The 15,225-nt window shown below is 38.4% G+C and overlaps 1 protein-coding gene across 1 annotated transcript; it reads right to left on the bottom strand.

The window, feature by feature from the left end:
* Nucleotides 1-679: 679 nt before the first annotated feature.
* On the bottom strand, nt 680-14,964 carry LOC139713327 (26S proteasome regulatory subunit 7). Its single transcript, XM_071625072.1, has 11 exons — nt 14,844-14,964; nt 13,258-13,295; nt 11,020-11,101; nt 10,025-10,256; nt 9,545-9,617; nt 8,799-8,894; nt 5,015-5,179; nt 4,227-4,314; nt 2,896-3,098; nt 1,542-1,638; nt 680-837 (listed from the first exon to the last, which is right to left on the bottom strand). The coding sequence occupies exons 1-11, from the start codon at nt 14,911-14,913 to the stop codon at nt 680-682; spliced, it is 1,302 nt and encodes a 433-aa protein (XP_071481173.1). The 5' UTR covers nt 14,914-14,964.
* Between the last annotated feature and the right edge of the window lie 261 nt (nt 14,965-15,225).

The following is a 15,225-nucleotide window of genomic DNA, read 5'->3' as shown; positions in this document are numbered from 1 at the left end:
GCAAAGAACATAATACAATGTACATTAATTGCAAAGCACAGTTCTGCTACATGAGGCATTTGACATGCACCAATTCAAAATTGTTGAAATGGTGTCATTCAGTGAACAAATAACATAAATAGACATACACAGAGAGAATGTCTAACCTTGCTTTATCTACTTTCCAGGCCAATATTCAGAGGCACCATCAAATACAGGTAGCTCACGTATGTAGGGGAACAATAATGTTTTCACCTTTACTATGTACCAAAATGCGTGCAAAATGAAAACTCATTTTTGTACTGGATGGCTTACCTGCAATCTCACATATGTGAGAGTGGTTACCCTTTCAATACACCTGGCATCTTTCATCAAAGGTATCTTAATGATAACATCAATGATAACAAACTATGAACATTGAAAAAGGATAATCGTACTCATCACTAATTATAATTAATCATCAGTGGCATTTAAGTACTCGTTTCATCACTCTCCACAAGTAACACAAAACTCGACTGAGCATGAAATGTCAAAGTTGTTAAGTTGAGATTTAATCTTTATCAATGATGCGCTTAGAAACACCCGTATTAAAGTGCTAAATAAGTGTTGTTCATTATCATTACAAGTATTATTATGATTGGACTAGAAAGTAGTGAAAGCAAGGTCTCCTCATAGGATACTTGGGGGTGGGGTAGAGGCTTTAGTTGTAGGTCATGTAGCGTGGGGTAGAGCTGAACTTGGCGTAGGCCTTGATGACCTTGTTGATAGCTTCCCTGAAGTCCTTCTCGCTTGCAACCTTCTTCCTGGCCCGGATGGCGAACATTCCAGCCTCTGTGCACACACTGCGAATCTCAGCACCTGCCAACAGACAGAGGGTAACATTTTGCATTAGAATGATAATTATTTCAAAATAAGGGTTGTTCCAGAAGAAAAGCCAAAAATCAATATAAATATTAACAAAAATCTCATATATCAAAGAAATGTGTGACCATTGGAATATGAGTAAATGATACAACATGGTGCCATAGAACAGACTTTTGTTCCTACCATTAAAAAATCACTTGAATTAAATCATTTCAGCTCGTCTGTCAAAAAACAGTCCATCATGACAGGTAAGCCTAGCGCCTCGCTCTGCATGACTCACAAAGCAACTATTCAGAGCGTATTGGGAGCAAGCACTCTAGTACCGGTACCTACTCATATACAGTGTATAATAATAATAATAATAACAATGATAATGATAATAATAATGATAATAATAATAATAATAATAATAATAATAATAATAATAATAATAATAATAATAATAATAATAATAATAATAATAATAATAATAATAATAATAATAACAATAATAATGATAACAATAATAATACAGACATTTATAATGTGCAACATATCCACTCACAGGTGCTTAAGGCGCTCACAATTAATGTTTATAACCAAATATACAATATTTGTGGTGTATAACCTCTTTAAATAGGATGGGGTTGGTTGGGATGGGATGGAGGAAACAGGAGGGTGAGAAGGTTTGTCCTGGAGTGGGGGCATAAAAAACTCACCTGTGCAGTTGGGACACAGTCTTGCCAGCAGCTCATATCTGATGTCCCTCTCTACGCTCATGGACCGGGCATGGATCTTGAAGATGTGGGTCCGCCCCTGTACACATTGAAACATAACAAAATAGCATTTCCACATGAAGGCACCCTAGTGATTGGCATCTGAACAGCACATGTCAAACTCTTAGTCCAACAGCAAGGTTTTGGCTGTGTGACATTAGTGCAAGGTTACTCTGAATTAAAATGGACTTGAGAGCATGAGTAAAATCAAATGGACTGAAAGAAGATTCAGAGAATCAGATATGAAAAAAAGATGTTATAGAAGGCTTAAAGGGTGTGTACAGTTCTGGTCGAGGTGAGGATTTAGCATTTGATGTTTTGTGAGAAATTCAGAAACCACTCTACGGGATGTCAAAGAGCATGCAATTCTACGGGATATCAAAAGTTTATTTGCTGAAAATCGGTTTTGAAATGGCTGAGATATCAAAAAAACAAGGTGAAACAAAAAGATCCTAATAAAAGGCGTGGCCTGTCACCTTTATTATTTTCACTTTTTTTATATCTAAGCCATTTCAAAACCGATTTTCATCAAATAAACATTGAATCCTTCTTAGAATAACATGTTCTTTCATATTTCATAAGAGGTTTCTCATTATCTCAATTAGGAATGTTCAAAACATGAATCCCCACCTAAACCAGTACTGTACAGTCCCTTTAATTCTTACACTTTTCTTCCCCCCCCCAAAAAAAAAAAAAAAAATTACGCAGGTAACTCAGTCGTGAACCACAAACACAAAATAAATGTGGCAGTGATGTCATTGTCTCACAGCTCTAGTATTCAGTATTGGTTCATGGTAAAAATTATAATCATTTTGGAGTGATAACGTAACAACTAGTTACTACAGTCTTCTCCCACTTCAAAGTTACAACTGCCAAGTAATGTCTACCTCACAATCAATTGATGCAATGCACATGGTCCAAAACTTTTAGTTTCATTTTGTAAAGAGTGGAAATCAGGAGAATTATGTGCAGATCATCAGCAGACTCATGAAGACATCCTCACCTTATGAACCACGGTAATTTACATCATGGATTGCGACAGGATGCTGCTGTTTTGCAAAAAAAAATATGTGAAATCTTAAAATATAACAACTTTCTAACTTGAAGTTCTTGCTGAATCTTCTTCCTTTCCCATTGCTTTAACCTATTCATTGTTGGACAGCCTAGAGTCTGAAATGCTTCAATTTGACAAAACCAGAAATTGGTGCCCATCAGCTTTAGCAACCCATTTGGTAATAGGTGACAGAGACTTATATTCACACAGCTTTCCATGATCTAAGACCGTAAATGTACTAACCTCAAGGTCGGGTAGACCAAATTCCACTTTCCTGTCCAGTCGGCCGGGTCGGACCAGGGCGGGGTCTAGGGTGTCGGGCCTGTTGGTTGCCATGAGAACCTTGATGTTGCCGCGGGGATCAAACCCATCCAGCTGGTTGATGAGTTCCAGCATGGTTCGCTGCACTTCGTTGTCTCCTCCCGCTCCATCATCAAATCTCGCTCCTGGGTGACATCAAAAGAAATATTTCCATGACGACATAAGAAATATGATATCAGTATTTTTTTATGCTGGCTGCACTTTTTTGTGCATTAATTATAATGGAAGATTATATTAACACTCAAGAAGGGGATTCAAGTACTGTAATGGGTTCATTCACATTCAAATTATCCTGAATTCAAGATTGCTGCGAGGAAGTGTGTGGGCATCAAATTCAAATTTCGTCTCTTTCCTGCTTCTCTTTTCATTTCATGAGGGTGGGGGAATTGGTGGGGGGAGGAAGGTATTGAAAGTTCTTGACACCACCTTGAGAGAATTGTTTCAGTTATGTGGTCATGCTTAGAAACATAGCAAAAAAATCTTTAAAAAAAAATCCAACCCAAACCAACCAAACAAACCAAACTTATTGAAGCTCGTGTGAGAGGAAAAAGGTTCTATTCTGGATATAAATAAAGGTTACCTATAAGCAATGCTGTACACTGGGCACTGGTCCGACGGTCCAGGACCAGTAAAAATCACTGTCGGACCAGTAACTTTTTCAGGAATGGACCAGTAAAAAATAGAAAAACTGGGTACCTACTGGTCCGACAGACAGGTCAGGCCAGTAGAAAAAATGGTTTAGTGTGCAACACTATAAGTAATGTTTTGGGTGCATGTGCACATGGTTTACAGGGAAATGCAAACTGGTACCTGGTATGTTAATCAATATAATCAATTGAAATTATGATATACATTCGCCTACACTTTACTTGCATGTATGCTCAACATTCCTGCTCTCAAATGATCAAACATAGAAGAGAGAAACTTTGCAGAATCTATTTTTGTATGTGTGTGTGTGTGTGTGTGTACAAAATTCATTGCCTGCATTTGCACTCATGCAGTGGTTGTATGACATTTGCTCCTGCGACAATTGCTCCCACAAAATATCTGCACACGAAGTCAAACATAAATTCTACCCACAAATGTAACCCTAACCCTAACCCTAATCCTAATCCTCACTGATCAAACTAAACCTACAACCCTATCACAACCCTAACCCTTACCCTAAATCCTTGGAGAAAATAAGACTGGAGCAATTGTCGCAGAAGCAAACGTCATGTCACCCGTGCTTTCAGGTTCAACATGTAGCTTACCTCCAATAGCATCAATTTCATCAAAGAAGATGAGACAAGCCTTCTTCCCTCTGGCCATCTCAAAGAGTTCTCTCACCATACGAGCACCCTGTTGGATTCAAAGTGGTGAAAGTGTGATGGCAAACGATTGTGATTATCATCAAACTCCATGTTCCAATACCATCACATTCCGTGACTTGAAGTCACCTTCTCTGGTAGTGTATTCACTGATGTCCCACAGTTCATAGTCCTACACTACAGTTTGTTGCTCTCCTTCAATAAGTTCAGTACAGCTAAGGCATCTACTGTTTGTTCCTTAAATTTACTCACTTCACTTGAAATGGGATATTTGACACTGAAACTAGAGACACACCATTGCTTCTCTTGACCCATACAATTATCCAACAGTCCTAATTTCCATGAATTTTACTATCTTGATACATTATTTGTTTTTGTTTTACTGCCAATACTTTCAACAGGATACCAATCTGCTTATTGCAAAATAAAGGAATGGCACCATGTGCTGGAATTGTGAACAACAATTTTTTTTCCACTATTTCATTCATTGTACACGATTACCAGTATTCCAAAAGACAACTTGAATAACCAACAGTCTCATTCAATGAACTGATCTGACTCTTATAGTAATGACCAGACATTATCACTGATTATAATCACATACACATGTGTATACATTTACAATAATGATTAGTGCACATTTGTCGTTTTACCATAGGCCTCTTCTTATTCATTGCCCTGTCTGTTCATTTTCATTGCTCAAAAACACCTCGTTAGTGGTGATGGCTTACCTCTCCAACATATTTCTGCACCAGCTCGGAGCCGATGACTCGGATGAAGCAGGCATCTGTCCTGTTGGCCACGGCCCGGGCACACAGGGTCTTGCCCGTGCCCGGCGGCCCGTAGAGGAGCACCCCCTTTGGGGGCTCGATACCCAGGTTCACAAACCTCTCCGGCTGTAGGGAACATACGAAGGGGAAGTCAAGGTTTGTAAAATGCAAAGTTTGTCATTTATCACCTACTACAGATCAGACCATGTGAGAAGATAATCTGAATCAAGATGTTTTGTCGTAGTTAGGGGAGGGGGTTAGTTGAAGGGAAATTAACTCTTTATGTGCCACGTTCGCACATCCGACTCAATCCATGCCGTTCCAACTTTGCATATTCTGCTCAAACCCACAAACTTGCCCAAATTGATCGATAAATAAATCAATAAGCTGTGAGTGAGCTTCGCGTCTAGATGAAGAGCTCATCTGCCCATGGACTACAGTGAAGAAGACAATACACAAAATATTAGAAGGTGATGTTGCAAAATATTGGAAGGAAAAGATAAAGCCACTCCTTTGCCAAAGAAAATTTTCAGAGTTATTACTGTTTGAGAAAGAAAACCTCACATGGAGATCCATAATGTTTAATCTCTCTCAAAATATTTTAAAGTCTACATGTTTGTATGAATATGTTTTTAGATTACAGAATTGATATAATTGTCATAATGATTATTAGTGCTAAATATTATTGTTGATATCAGTGGATTAATTTCACAAATGTAATCTGTATTATATGTTTTTAGAATTGTGATTTGCAACTTTTGATGTATACCTGCAATTATCTAAATGGATAATTGACCTGGTTATGTATGTTAAGCACTTTCTTAAATAAAGAAATGATTCAATCAAAAAAAAAATGCATCAACACAATGAAAATGTCACTCGCAATTACAATCACACATGTACCTTGCATTGCGTGATGGTGGAATAGGGGTGTCCAATAGACATTTTCTGAGTAAATTCTGATTTTCTATCGTGAACGTGTCTGAAGAAAACATGCATCCCAGACCAGACCAAAAGCATAATTACATGGTGGCAGAAGCCAGGGAGCTTATCTCCAGTGGAGTGTGGAGGAATGAGTCTGATTCCGAGGCACCAAGTGAAAGCAGTAGCAATAGCGACGACAGTGATAGTAGTACTGAACATTTTATCAGTCCCACACGTAGGTTCTCACATTGGGGTACAGCAGATAATGAAGGTCTTGATCCACAACCTCCAGCTGTTAAGACTCCAACAGGAGTTGGAGGAGATATTTGAAAATGATTCCGATAGTGAACATGAGGAAGAGAACGACATGCAAGAACAGGGATATGAGAAGGAGTGGGTTCGTTTAGACCACACAGAATGGAACCCAGAGTGGAGGAATGCACAAGATGGCCACACGGAAGAACCAAGTCTGCTCTTCAACCTGGGAGAACTGTTCGGTTCTTCTTCTAATTCTTCCCTGAAAGACACTTTGAGTTCATTGCTGATCAGACTAATCTTTACTCAAGGCAGTGCCTTGCTCCTCTCAAGCCACTACAACAACATTCTCAACACCGCAAGTGGACTCCTACTAACGCACATGAAATCAAGGCATTCCTTGCTCTGCAAATGGCAATGATGGGATTGGTGGCCCACAGAGAACCCCCTTTGGGGACTCAATACCCAGGTTCACAAACCTCTCCGGCTGCAGGGGACATATGAAGGGAAAATCGAGGTTTGTAAAATGCATTCATCACCTACTGCAGATCAGACCATGTGAGAAGATAATCTGAATCAAAATGTTTTTATTTAGGGGAGGGGGGTTAGTGGAAGAGAAATTTACTCTTTGTGTGCGATGTTTGCGCATACCACTCAGTCGACGAGTGTGTCAACTTTGCACATTCTGCTCGAACCCACAAATGTGCCCAAATTGATCAATAAATCACCAAATGCTGCAATACAATGAAAACCTCACTCGCAATTACATTCCTCACACATGTATCTTGCATTGCGTGATGGTGGAATAGGGGTGTCCAACAGACTTTTTTTAGTAAATTCTGAATTTCTATTGTGAATGTGTCTGTAGAAAACACGCCTCCCAAACTGGGTCAAAAGTGTAGCTACACAGTGGAAGAAGTCAGGGAGCTTATCACCAGTGGAGTGTGGAGGAATGATTCTGATTCCGAGGCACCAAGTGAAAGCAGTAATGATAGCAACAACAGTGATAGTAGTACTGAACATTTTATCAGTCCCACACGTAGGTTCTCATGTAGGGGTACAGCAGACAATGAAGGTCTTGATCCAGAACCTCCAGCTGCTAGACTCAAACAGGAGTTGGAGGAGACATTTGAAAATGATTTTGATAGCAAACACGAGGAAGAGAACGACATGCATGCACAACATGGCTACAGAAAAAGAACCAAGGCTGCTCTTCGACCTGGGAGAAAATTTGCAACCGGTTCGATTCTTCCTCCAATTCTTCCCTGAAAGCCTCTTTGTGAGTTCATTGCTGATCAGACTAGTCTTTAATCAAGGCAGTGCCTTGCGCCTGTCCAGCCACTACAACAACATTCTCAATACCACAAGTGGACTCCTACCAACACACATGGAATCAAGGCATTTATTGCTCTGCAAATGGCAATGGGATTGGCAAGTTGATGAATTAAAGTCTAGATTTTCCTCCTGCCTGCTACCATAGTAGCCTTAGGTGCCAGACAACTGTTGGAAAAAATACATCCTGCTAAATTCTGTGTACAATTCCAACACATTCAAATTAATTCATTCTTGTGTCCAGTTGTGTTTATTGCAACTGATCGATATATTGCCCTTCGCTGACATAAATTAGTACCTGTACTGATTATTCCATGTTTTAGCAGATGCTATGATAAAAAAAAAGTCAACGCAAGAATTTATTAATCTTAATAAAAACCTATACACAGTACCAGCTGTTATAAAGGATAGGAATGAGCAGTGGCTGTCAGACAGAAGCTCAGTATTATATCTAGTGGTTACAACACCTGTCTAGTAATCAGGGGGGGGGGGGGGGGCATTTCATGAAGCGTTTTGTCAGATATTTCATCTGACAAAATGTTAAAAGCTACTGAAATCCTTGCATCTGATTGGTTGAGAGCAAATTTGTCCGACAAGTTGTCGGACAAAAATGCTTCATGAAATGCCCCCCAGGTCTTTGGTTTTAGTCCAACTCGAGCGTGCCCATGATTTTTTATCATGGCATGAAATGTCATAGTAATAAGAACTCTTTTTTCAAAAAAGCGGCATTGCCACGTACCCATTTCTACTCCTGGATCAGGGGGGCATTTCATGAAGCTTTTTGTCAGACATTTCGTCTGACAAACTGTTAAAAACTACTGAAATCCTTGCATCTGGGGGGCATTTCATGAAGCACTTTTGTCCGACAACTTGTCGGACAAATTTGCTCTCAGCCAATCAGGTGCAAGGATTTCCGTAGCTTTTAACATTTTGTCAGACGAAATATCTGACAAAATGCTTCATGAAATGCCCCCCAGATTGGCTCAGAGCAAATTTGTCCGACAACTTGTCGGACAAATTTGCTCTCAGCCAATCAGATGCAAGGATTTCAGTAGCTTTTAACATTTTGTCAGATGAAATATCTGACAAAATGCTTCATGAAATGCCCCCCTGGTGTGCTAACATCTTGTCCAAGGATGCTTAAACTGACTGAGATATGAACTCAGAGGCTCCTGATCAAGGAGTCCAGAGATTTACCCACTGTAACACACAGTGCTACCCCCTGTGAACTTACGTGTAATAAGGGCGTTTCTACCACTTCTCTGAGTTTGTCAATCTGTTCTTTACAGCCACCAACATCAGAGTAGGTGACATCTGGCTTTTCCTCCACCTGAAATATAAAATGTGTACAAATTGTTGAACGAGAGCTATTAAACCAGTTGACATTCCTTAACAAAGTGAAAAATGCTGAAAAATGCTGAAAAATGCTATATATATCTAGGCAATATTCTGTGACATTTGACCTTAAAGGATTTTGCCCAAACTCTACATAGCTCATCTGCATCTTTTGCAGCATGGCTTGCCTAATCCAGCCCCACTTCCCTGTCGGAATTTGATCCAACTGCTGTTCTTTCTTTGTCATTTAATTTCTGTTAATGTTGATCACTTCTGGCCATCTGATATTAAGAATCCATTACTGACAGCTCTCAATAAAAGTCTTGAGAGTGTCCCACGTACCTTAAACATGTGGTCACTCTCTTGGTCTCAAATCCTTACAATAGCTTTGATTTGATGAGAACATGACAAAAGTCTCTTCTGCTTTGTGGAGTATTCTATCGTTTTACTTCTTCAGTCTTTAGTCTCACATTCTAATTTCAATGTTCTTTGAAGACTACTACAAGTATACACACAGTCAAAAGACTCTGAAGATACACCGTGATGCCCTCATTAGTATTACTATCCACTTTACTGGATATGAAGGTATGAGGCATGCATGTTCAGACGTCAGATGGCAAGAAGGAAGAAATTAAAGGCACAAACCTGCATCATTGTGACTGTGGGGTCAATCTTTGGCGGAAGAGGAATGTGAATTTGGTACTTGTTGCGGTCAACTCTGCAGAGGTCACAAATACAGAACAGAGGAGAAGATATTATGGACAGGACAAAACGATACCTTGAAATGAACAAATAACGTTACCAGCTGTGGAATGAAGTTACAACAAATACTTCTGTATCGATGGATCTGATTATTGTCAACTCTGAGTAAGTCGATCTTGAGAGGACTGAGGAGCACACATTGACTTACAAACGCAGGCAATATTAGACTTCTGCGTGTACAGAGGAATGACACACAAAAGGCTATGAATGTAAATTGGGACTTCTTGTTTACATCGACTTGGCCGATTATTTGACATATACGCCATCGATTTGAGCGGAGTTGGCTGTATTTGATAGTCGGCATCAAATTTGGATGATTACAATTAATAGTTGGTTAAACTAGAAGTTTGTACAGCAGCTTACCCGACTCTCATCCCCTCCTCGATATCTGTCGGCGCCACGTTGTCATGGAGATCGACAACAAACTTGGCAAACTGCTTAACGTTGATGATATACTTTGCATCCTCTGTCTCGGCGTTGATGATTTTGGTGCAGCGGGCGACCTGCAGGGGCTGCTCGCTGGTCAAGGTTTGCTTGTCTGCCTGTAGATCCCACAGCGCTGGGTTGGCCAGACCAGTGTCTGACTCTTTGATGCCTGCCCACCAAAAGAATTACACAGACAAGTCAATAATCATGAATCATCTAGCTGGTAGGACTCTGTCAACATAGTAATAATAGTTGCAATTCAAGACTGTTGAGTTTTTGTTTTGTTTTCTTTTTTAAATTTCCATCTCTCCTTTCCTTCCAAATTTATTTTCAATGTGGATACTGGATAACTTCATTAAAAAAGAAAAAGAACTTACCTTTTGTCTTAAAAACTCCACCCATATTTGATATGGAATATCATTTGGAACACTATACTGGTTAATCAAATGATCTTTAGTTAAACAAGATAATAATCTAACTATGTAGATACAACATAGCATGTTTATCATTAACAGCTTTGTCAAACAAATACAAGCGTTGAGAAAAGTTGAGATTGTGAAGCTACATGATCACTGATGTATGGGAAAGCCAACTGAGTTTGTTTCTGAGAATACAACTTGTCTGATCTGTTTAGCCACTGCAATTCCATGACATTTGCTCCTGTGACAATTGCTCCTACAAAATATTTGCATGCTAAGCCAAGCATAAATTCTACCCACAAACATTACCCTAACCCTAATCCTAATCCTCACATCAAACTAAACCTAAAACCCTATCACAACCCTAACCCTTCACCGTAAAGTGTAAGTCCTTGGAGAAAATAAGACTGGAGCAATTGTCGCAGGAGCAAATGTTGTGTTACCAACCTTGTCGTCACTTTTCTTCAAACTTTGCTATTCAAAGATAAAAAGAGAGAACATAGAAACAAGCACCTGTCAGTTCATTAACTCTTTTCACTATGGCTTGAATGTCGTCTTCCACCTGCTTGATTGTTTTTGTGTATGGACCAGCTCCCTGTAAAGGAACAAACATGAAAGAAAGAATAAAGAAAAGAAAAAGTAAGTAAATGTTTGTGACAAGTAGAATTTACGCGGTGCGTAATATATGTCCCCGCCGGAAGTAGCATTTTGTAGCAAAATGTACAATACAGGTCACAAATCAAGGTCAAAGGTCAAAGAAGTCAAAGGTCAAAATTCTGTGTAGAAGTTTTGAAGCCCTCACCTGGTGCCATCACATAAAGCAAACGGAATCGAAATCGGGTTAGAAATGGCGAAGGAGTAGTATTTTGTAGCAAAATGTACAATACAGGTCAAAAATCAAGGTCAAAGGTCAAAGAAGTCAAAGGTCAAAATTCTGTGAAGAAGTTTTGAAGCCCTTACCTATTGCCATCACATAAAGCAAACAGAATCAAAATCGGGTTAGAAATGGTGAAGGAGTGGCATTTTGTAGCCAATGTACAATATAGGTCAAAAATCAAGGTCAAAGGTCAAAGAAGTCAAAGGTCAAAATTCTGTGTAGAAGTTTTGAAGCCCTCACCTAGTGCTATCACATAAAGGAAACGGAATCGAAATCGGGTTAGAAATGGCGAAGGAGTAGCATTTTGTAGCAAAATGTACAATACAGGTCAAAAAATCAAGGTCAAAGGTCAAAGAAGTCAAAGGTCAAAATTCTGTGTAGAAGTTTTGAAGCCCTCACCTAGTGCCATCACATAAAGTAAATGGAATCGAAATCGGGTTAGAAATGGCGAAGGAGTAGCATTTTGTAGCAAAATGTACAATATAGGTCAAAGGTCAAGGTCAAAGGTCACAACTGAAATTCTGTGTAGAAGTTTCAAAGCTCCCACATAGTGCTATCATATAAAGCAAACAGAATCAAAATTGGCTCATAAATGACAGAGAAGTAGCAAATTGAAGATTTTGATCACACACGGACGCACACACGGACACACGGACACACGGACGGACACACACACGGACACACACACGTACGGAGCCCGTTTCATAGTCCCCTGCTCGAACTCATTCGGCGGGGACAAAAAAGATGTTTGCAGTCTTGATAATCTCACTTCATTGCATCCGGAATGAAAGATATCTATAATCAAACACTAATATGGTCAATCATAGTAAATGAATATTCTGCACAAAGCCTCCTCAAACTACACAAAAACTACATTGACTCGTTTGTTATGTGTTAAAGGACAAGTTCACCTTCATAAACATAAGGATTGAAAGAATGCAACAATATTAGTAGAACACATCAGTGAAAGTTTGAGGAAAATTGGACAATCGATGCAAAAGTTATGAATTTTTAAAATTTTTGTGTTGGAACCGCTGGATGAGGAGACTACTACAGCTTGTGAGTCATAATGCGTACAACAGTATAAGGAAAATGTTAAGAAAATTCAACATATTTTCACTTTTTCCGCATAATAAAAGAGCACTTGACTTGCCTCTTTCTAAAGGCAGGGGGAATAATATTACCCATAACATTTGTCGGTAACGAGTCGGGGGAATGTGTACTTTTTTCAAAAGATGAAATTTTGTGAAATTCTCTTTATATGTTCCTTATATGGTTGTACGCATGTGACATCTAAGTTATTCACACACTGCAATAGTCTTCTCATCCAGCGGTTACTGCACAAAAACTTCAAAAATTCATAACTTTTGAACAGATTGTCCGATTTTCCTCAAACTTTCAATGATGTGTTCTACTGATATTGCTACATTCTCTCAATCCTGAAATGTTTATGAAGGTGAACTTGTCCTTTAAGGGTTAATTATTGCATGGAAAAATGGTACATGTAGGACTGTAGATGGTTTGTAGTACATCTTGTGTACAGACCTGTTTGAAAAAAGGACTGCCGGAATTTTTCTTTCTTAGGCAAGTTCTCTCATTAAGAAATATTAAACAGTCCTTTTCGAGATTTCATATACCACACATTGGGACATGTAGACTATCTACAACCAGCTTCTGTGTCATTCATATGCAGTCATTTGTAATCCTTGTTGGAAATACATGTATTCATGCTCTCTTTTTTTTTGGGGGGGGGGGGGAGGGGGAGGGGGCCGGGGAGGGGTGTTTCATAGCATGCATCATAATTATTACTTATACTATGTGCTGGAAACTTCAGTGATGTACAGTAGTCATGATAATTAATATACTATACTCACATATGTTTTTAACAGGGCAATGTCTCCTTCATCAAGGGCTGAAATAGAGAACACATAGAAATGAATTATTACACTGCAAAGTCAAGTTTAAAATCTTGACATTTCACATATCACATATCACGATGTCATTATGAGTTGTTTGAACACAATTTATCAATCTTATGATGAATATATTGTAAGTTAGACTCTCTGAAATGTAAAAAGTTATCTGGATTACACATCCAGTATATTCTCAAATCTATAAACTTTTGTCATGTTCTTGTCAAACTACAAGCAATACTGCAAGTAGTGTATAAATCAAATCATCAATTCAAAATACAAAGAAGATGTAAAAAACAAGCAAACAAACAAACAAACAAGCACCTGAAGACACAAACACCACATTGGGACAACAACAAACCATACAACGTACCAGAGTAGATCATATCACATGATGCTTATTTTTTGTGGCTCTGAATTCCGTACTCAGAGGATGAAATTTCGGCCAAAAATAACACAAGTATATTCACAAAGTCCTGAATTGTGAAAATTATGAATTTTGCAAAAAACTATGTAAACTATTCACTCCAATTTTGGGATAACAGACTTCAAGTTAACCCGTCTACAAAAAGTTATCTTTTAGCGTGGTGTAAAATCGCATTATAATTCTGGTCACAACTTTCATAATGGAAATAATCAACGTCTTTCACATCTTGTCCATGCACTAGAATCACAATTCATACCCACAATTCACCGTACCAAGTACACATTCATACTGAGCAGACAACAAAGAGAAAATCGGCAAATGAAGCTCAAATTTTTTATTGTATGGTAAAAGGTCTAACACGAACATTTCAAACAATTTACGCGATAAAATATTGTGATAAATCAACATCTTCTTCTAAAATACGAAGTGAAATGTGAATTTCATAGCGTTTCTACATTTTTGTGTCGCATTTTTGGCAATTACGCTCTGGAGTATTAAACGTACCGGTACACTAGATATATTCTACATTAAGCCTAGTCTATGCTAAAAAGTCTCGCGCGTATTAAATGCCATTATTATGCAGAGATGTGCGCGTCTGGAATTACCATGCTGTCGAGCTGTCCATGCCAACCCTTACATGCTCTATGAATGATCACTGATGATATCATATGGGGTATTTTAGACTAAGTTGGGGTCATGTCAGGTTGTGTTAAGGAAAAGAAGGAAAAAAAGGATTCAAAGAACAAACAAAAGACAAAAGCAAAACTAAAACAAAAGTCAAAACAATACACCCTTAAAAAAAACTAATATTAAAAAAATAAAGATAAATTTTAAAGGAACGGGCCCAGCACTGCAGCAGCTAGCAGCAGCACAAAACAAGAGGGTAAAGCTGTGTGTGGGAATGTGGAACAATTTAGTGAACTATTCAATCATGATGAGAGAAACAATGCAACAATAAATTAGACTTTTTTATGGGCTGGCTACTCACATCACACCTGACTCCTGAGACCTAGGTTATCTAACTTACTGACAATAGAAATAGTCAATAATTTTTTGTGGCCCTGAATGAATTCTGTTCCGACAACGGTTTTCATTGTGGCGTTGACATTAATTTGCTTACCTTGTATAGGTTTATCCTCCTTGTCCTCTGTTTTGGTTTTGCGCATATCGTCTCCTAAATGGTCAGGCATTTTGCTTATTTGCGTACCGTCGTAATTTAGATCTAAATTCTGTCTTACAAAGTCCGGACCAATCAGTCCCCAGTTCTGATGCAACAACAAGGTTGTCTACTAGTGGGACTGATGGAAAAGTTACATGAATCAACATATTCTCCAAAATGAAATGGATAAAAATTATCCTTATTTTTTGTTATTTCAATTCAAAAAATATATCATATTTTTAATAGCATAAAGTATTAATAACCATATATATTTTTAGATACTGTTCATGATATTATTTCATAGATATTTATTACTTCTGTTATTTGTGAAATGTGAACAAAT

Source organism: Diadema antillarum, unplaced genomic scaffold, assembly GCF_040938485.1.
Source record: "Diadema antillarum isolate AM-2024a unplaced genomic scaffold, OU_Dant_1.0 seq00001948_RagTag, whole genome shotgun sequence".
In the NCBI taxonomy this organism is placed as follows: Eukaryota; Metazoa; Echinodermata; class Echinoidea; order Diadematoida; family Diadematidae; genus Diadema; species Diadema antillarum.
This window is presented reverse-complemented; position numbering and strand designations above follow the sequence as displayed.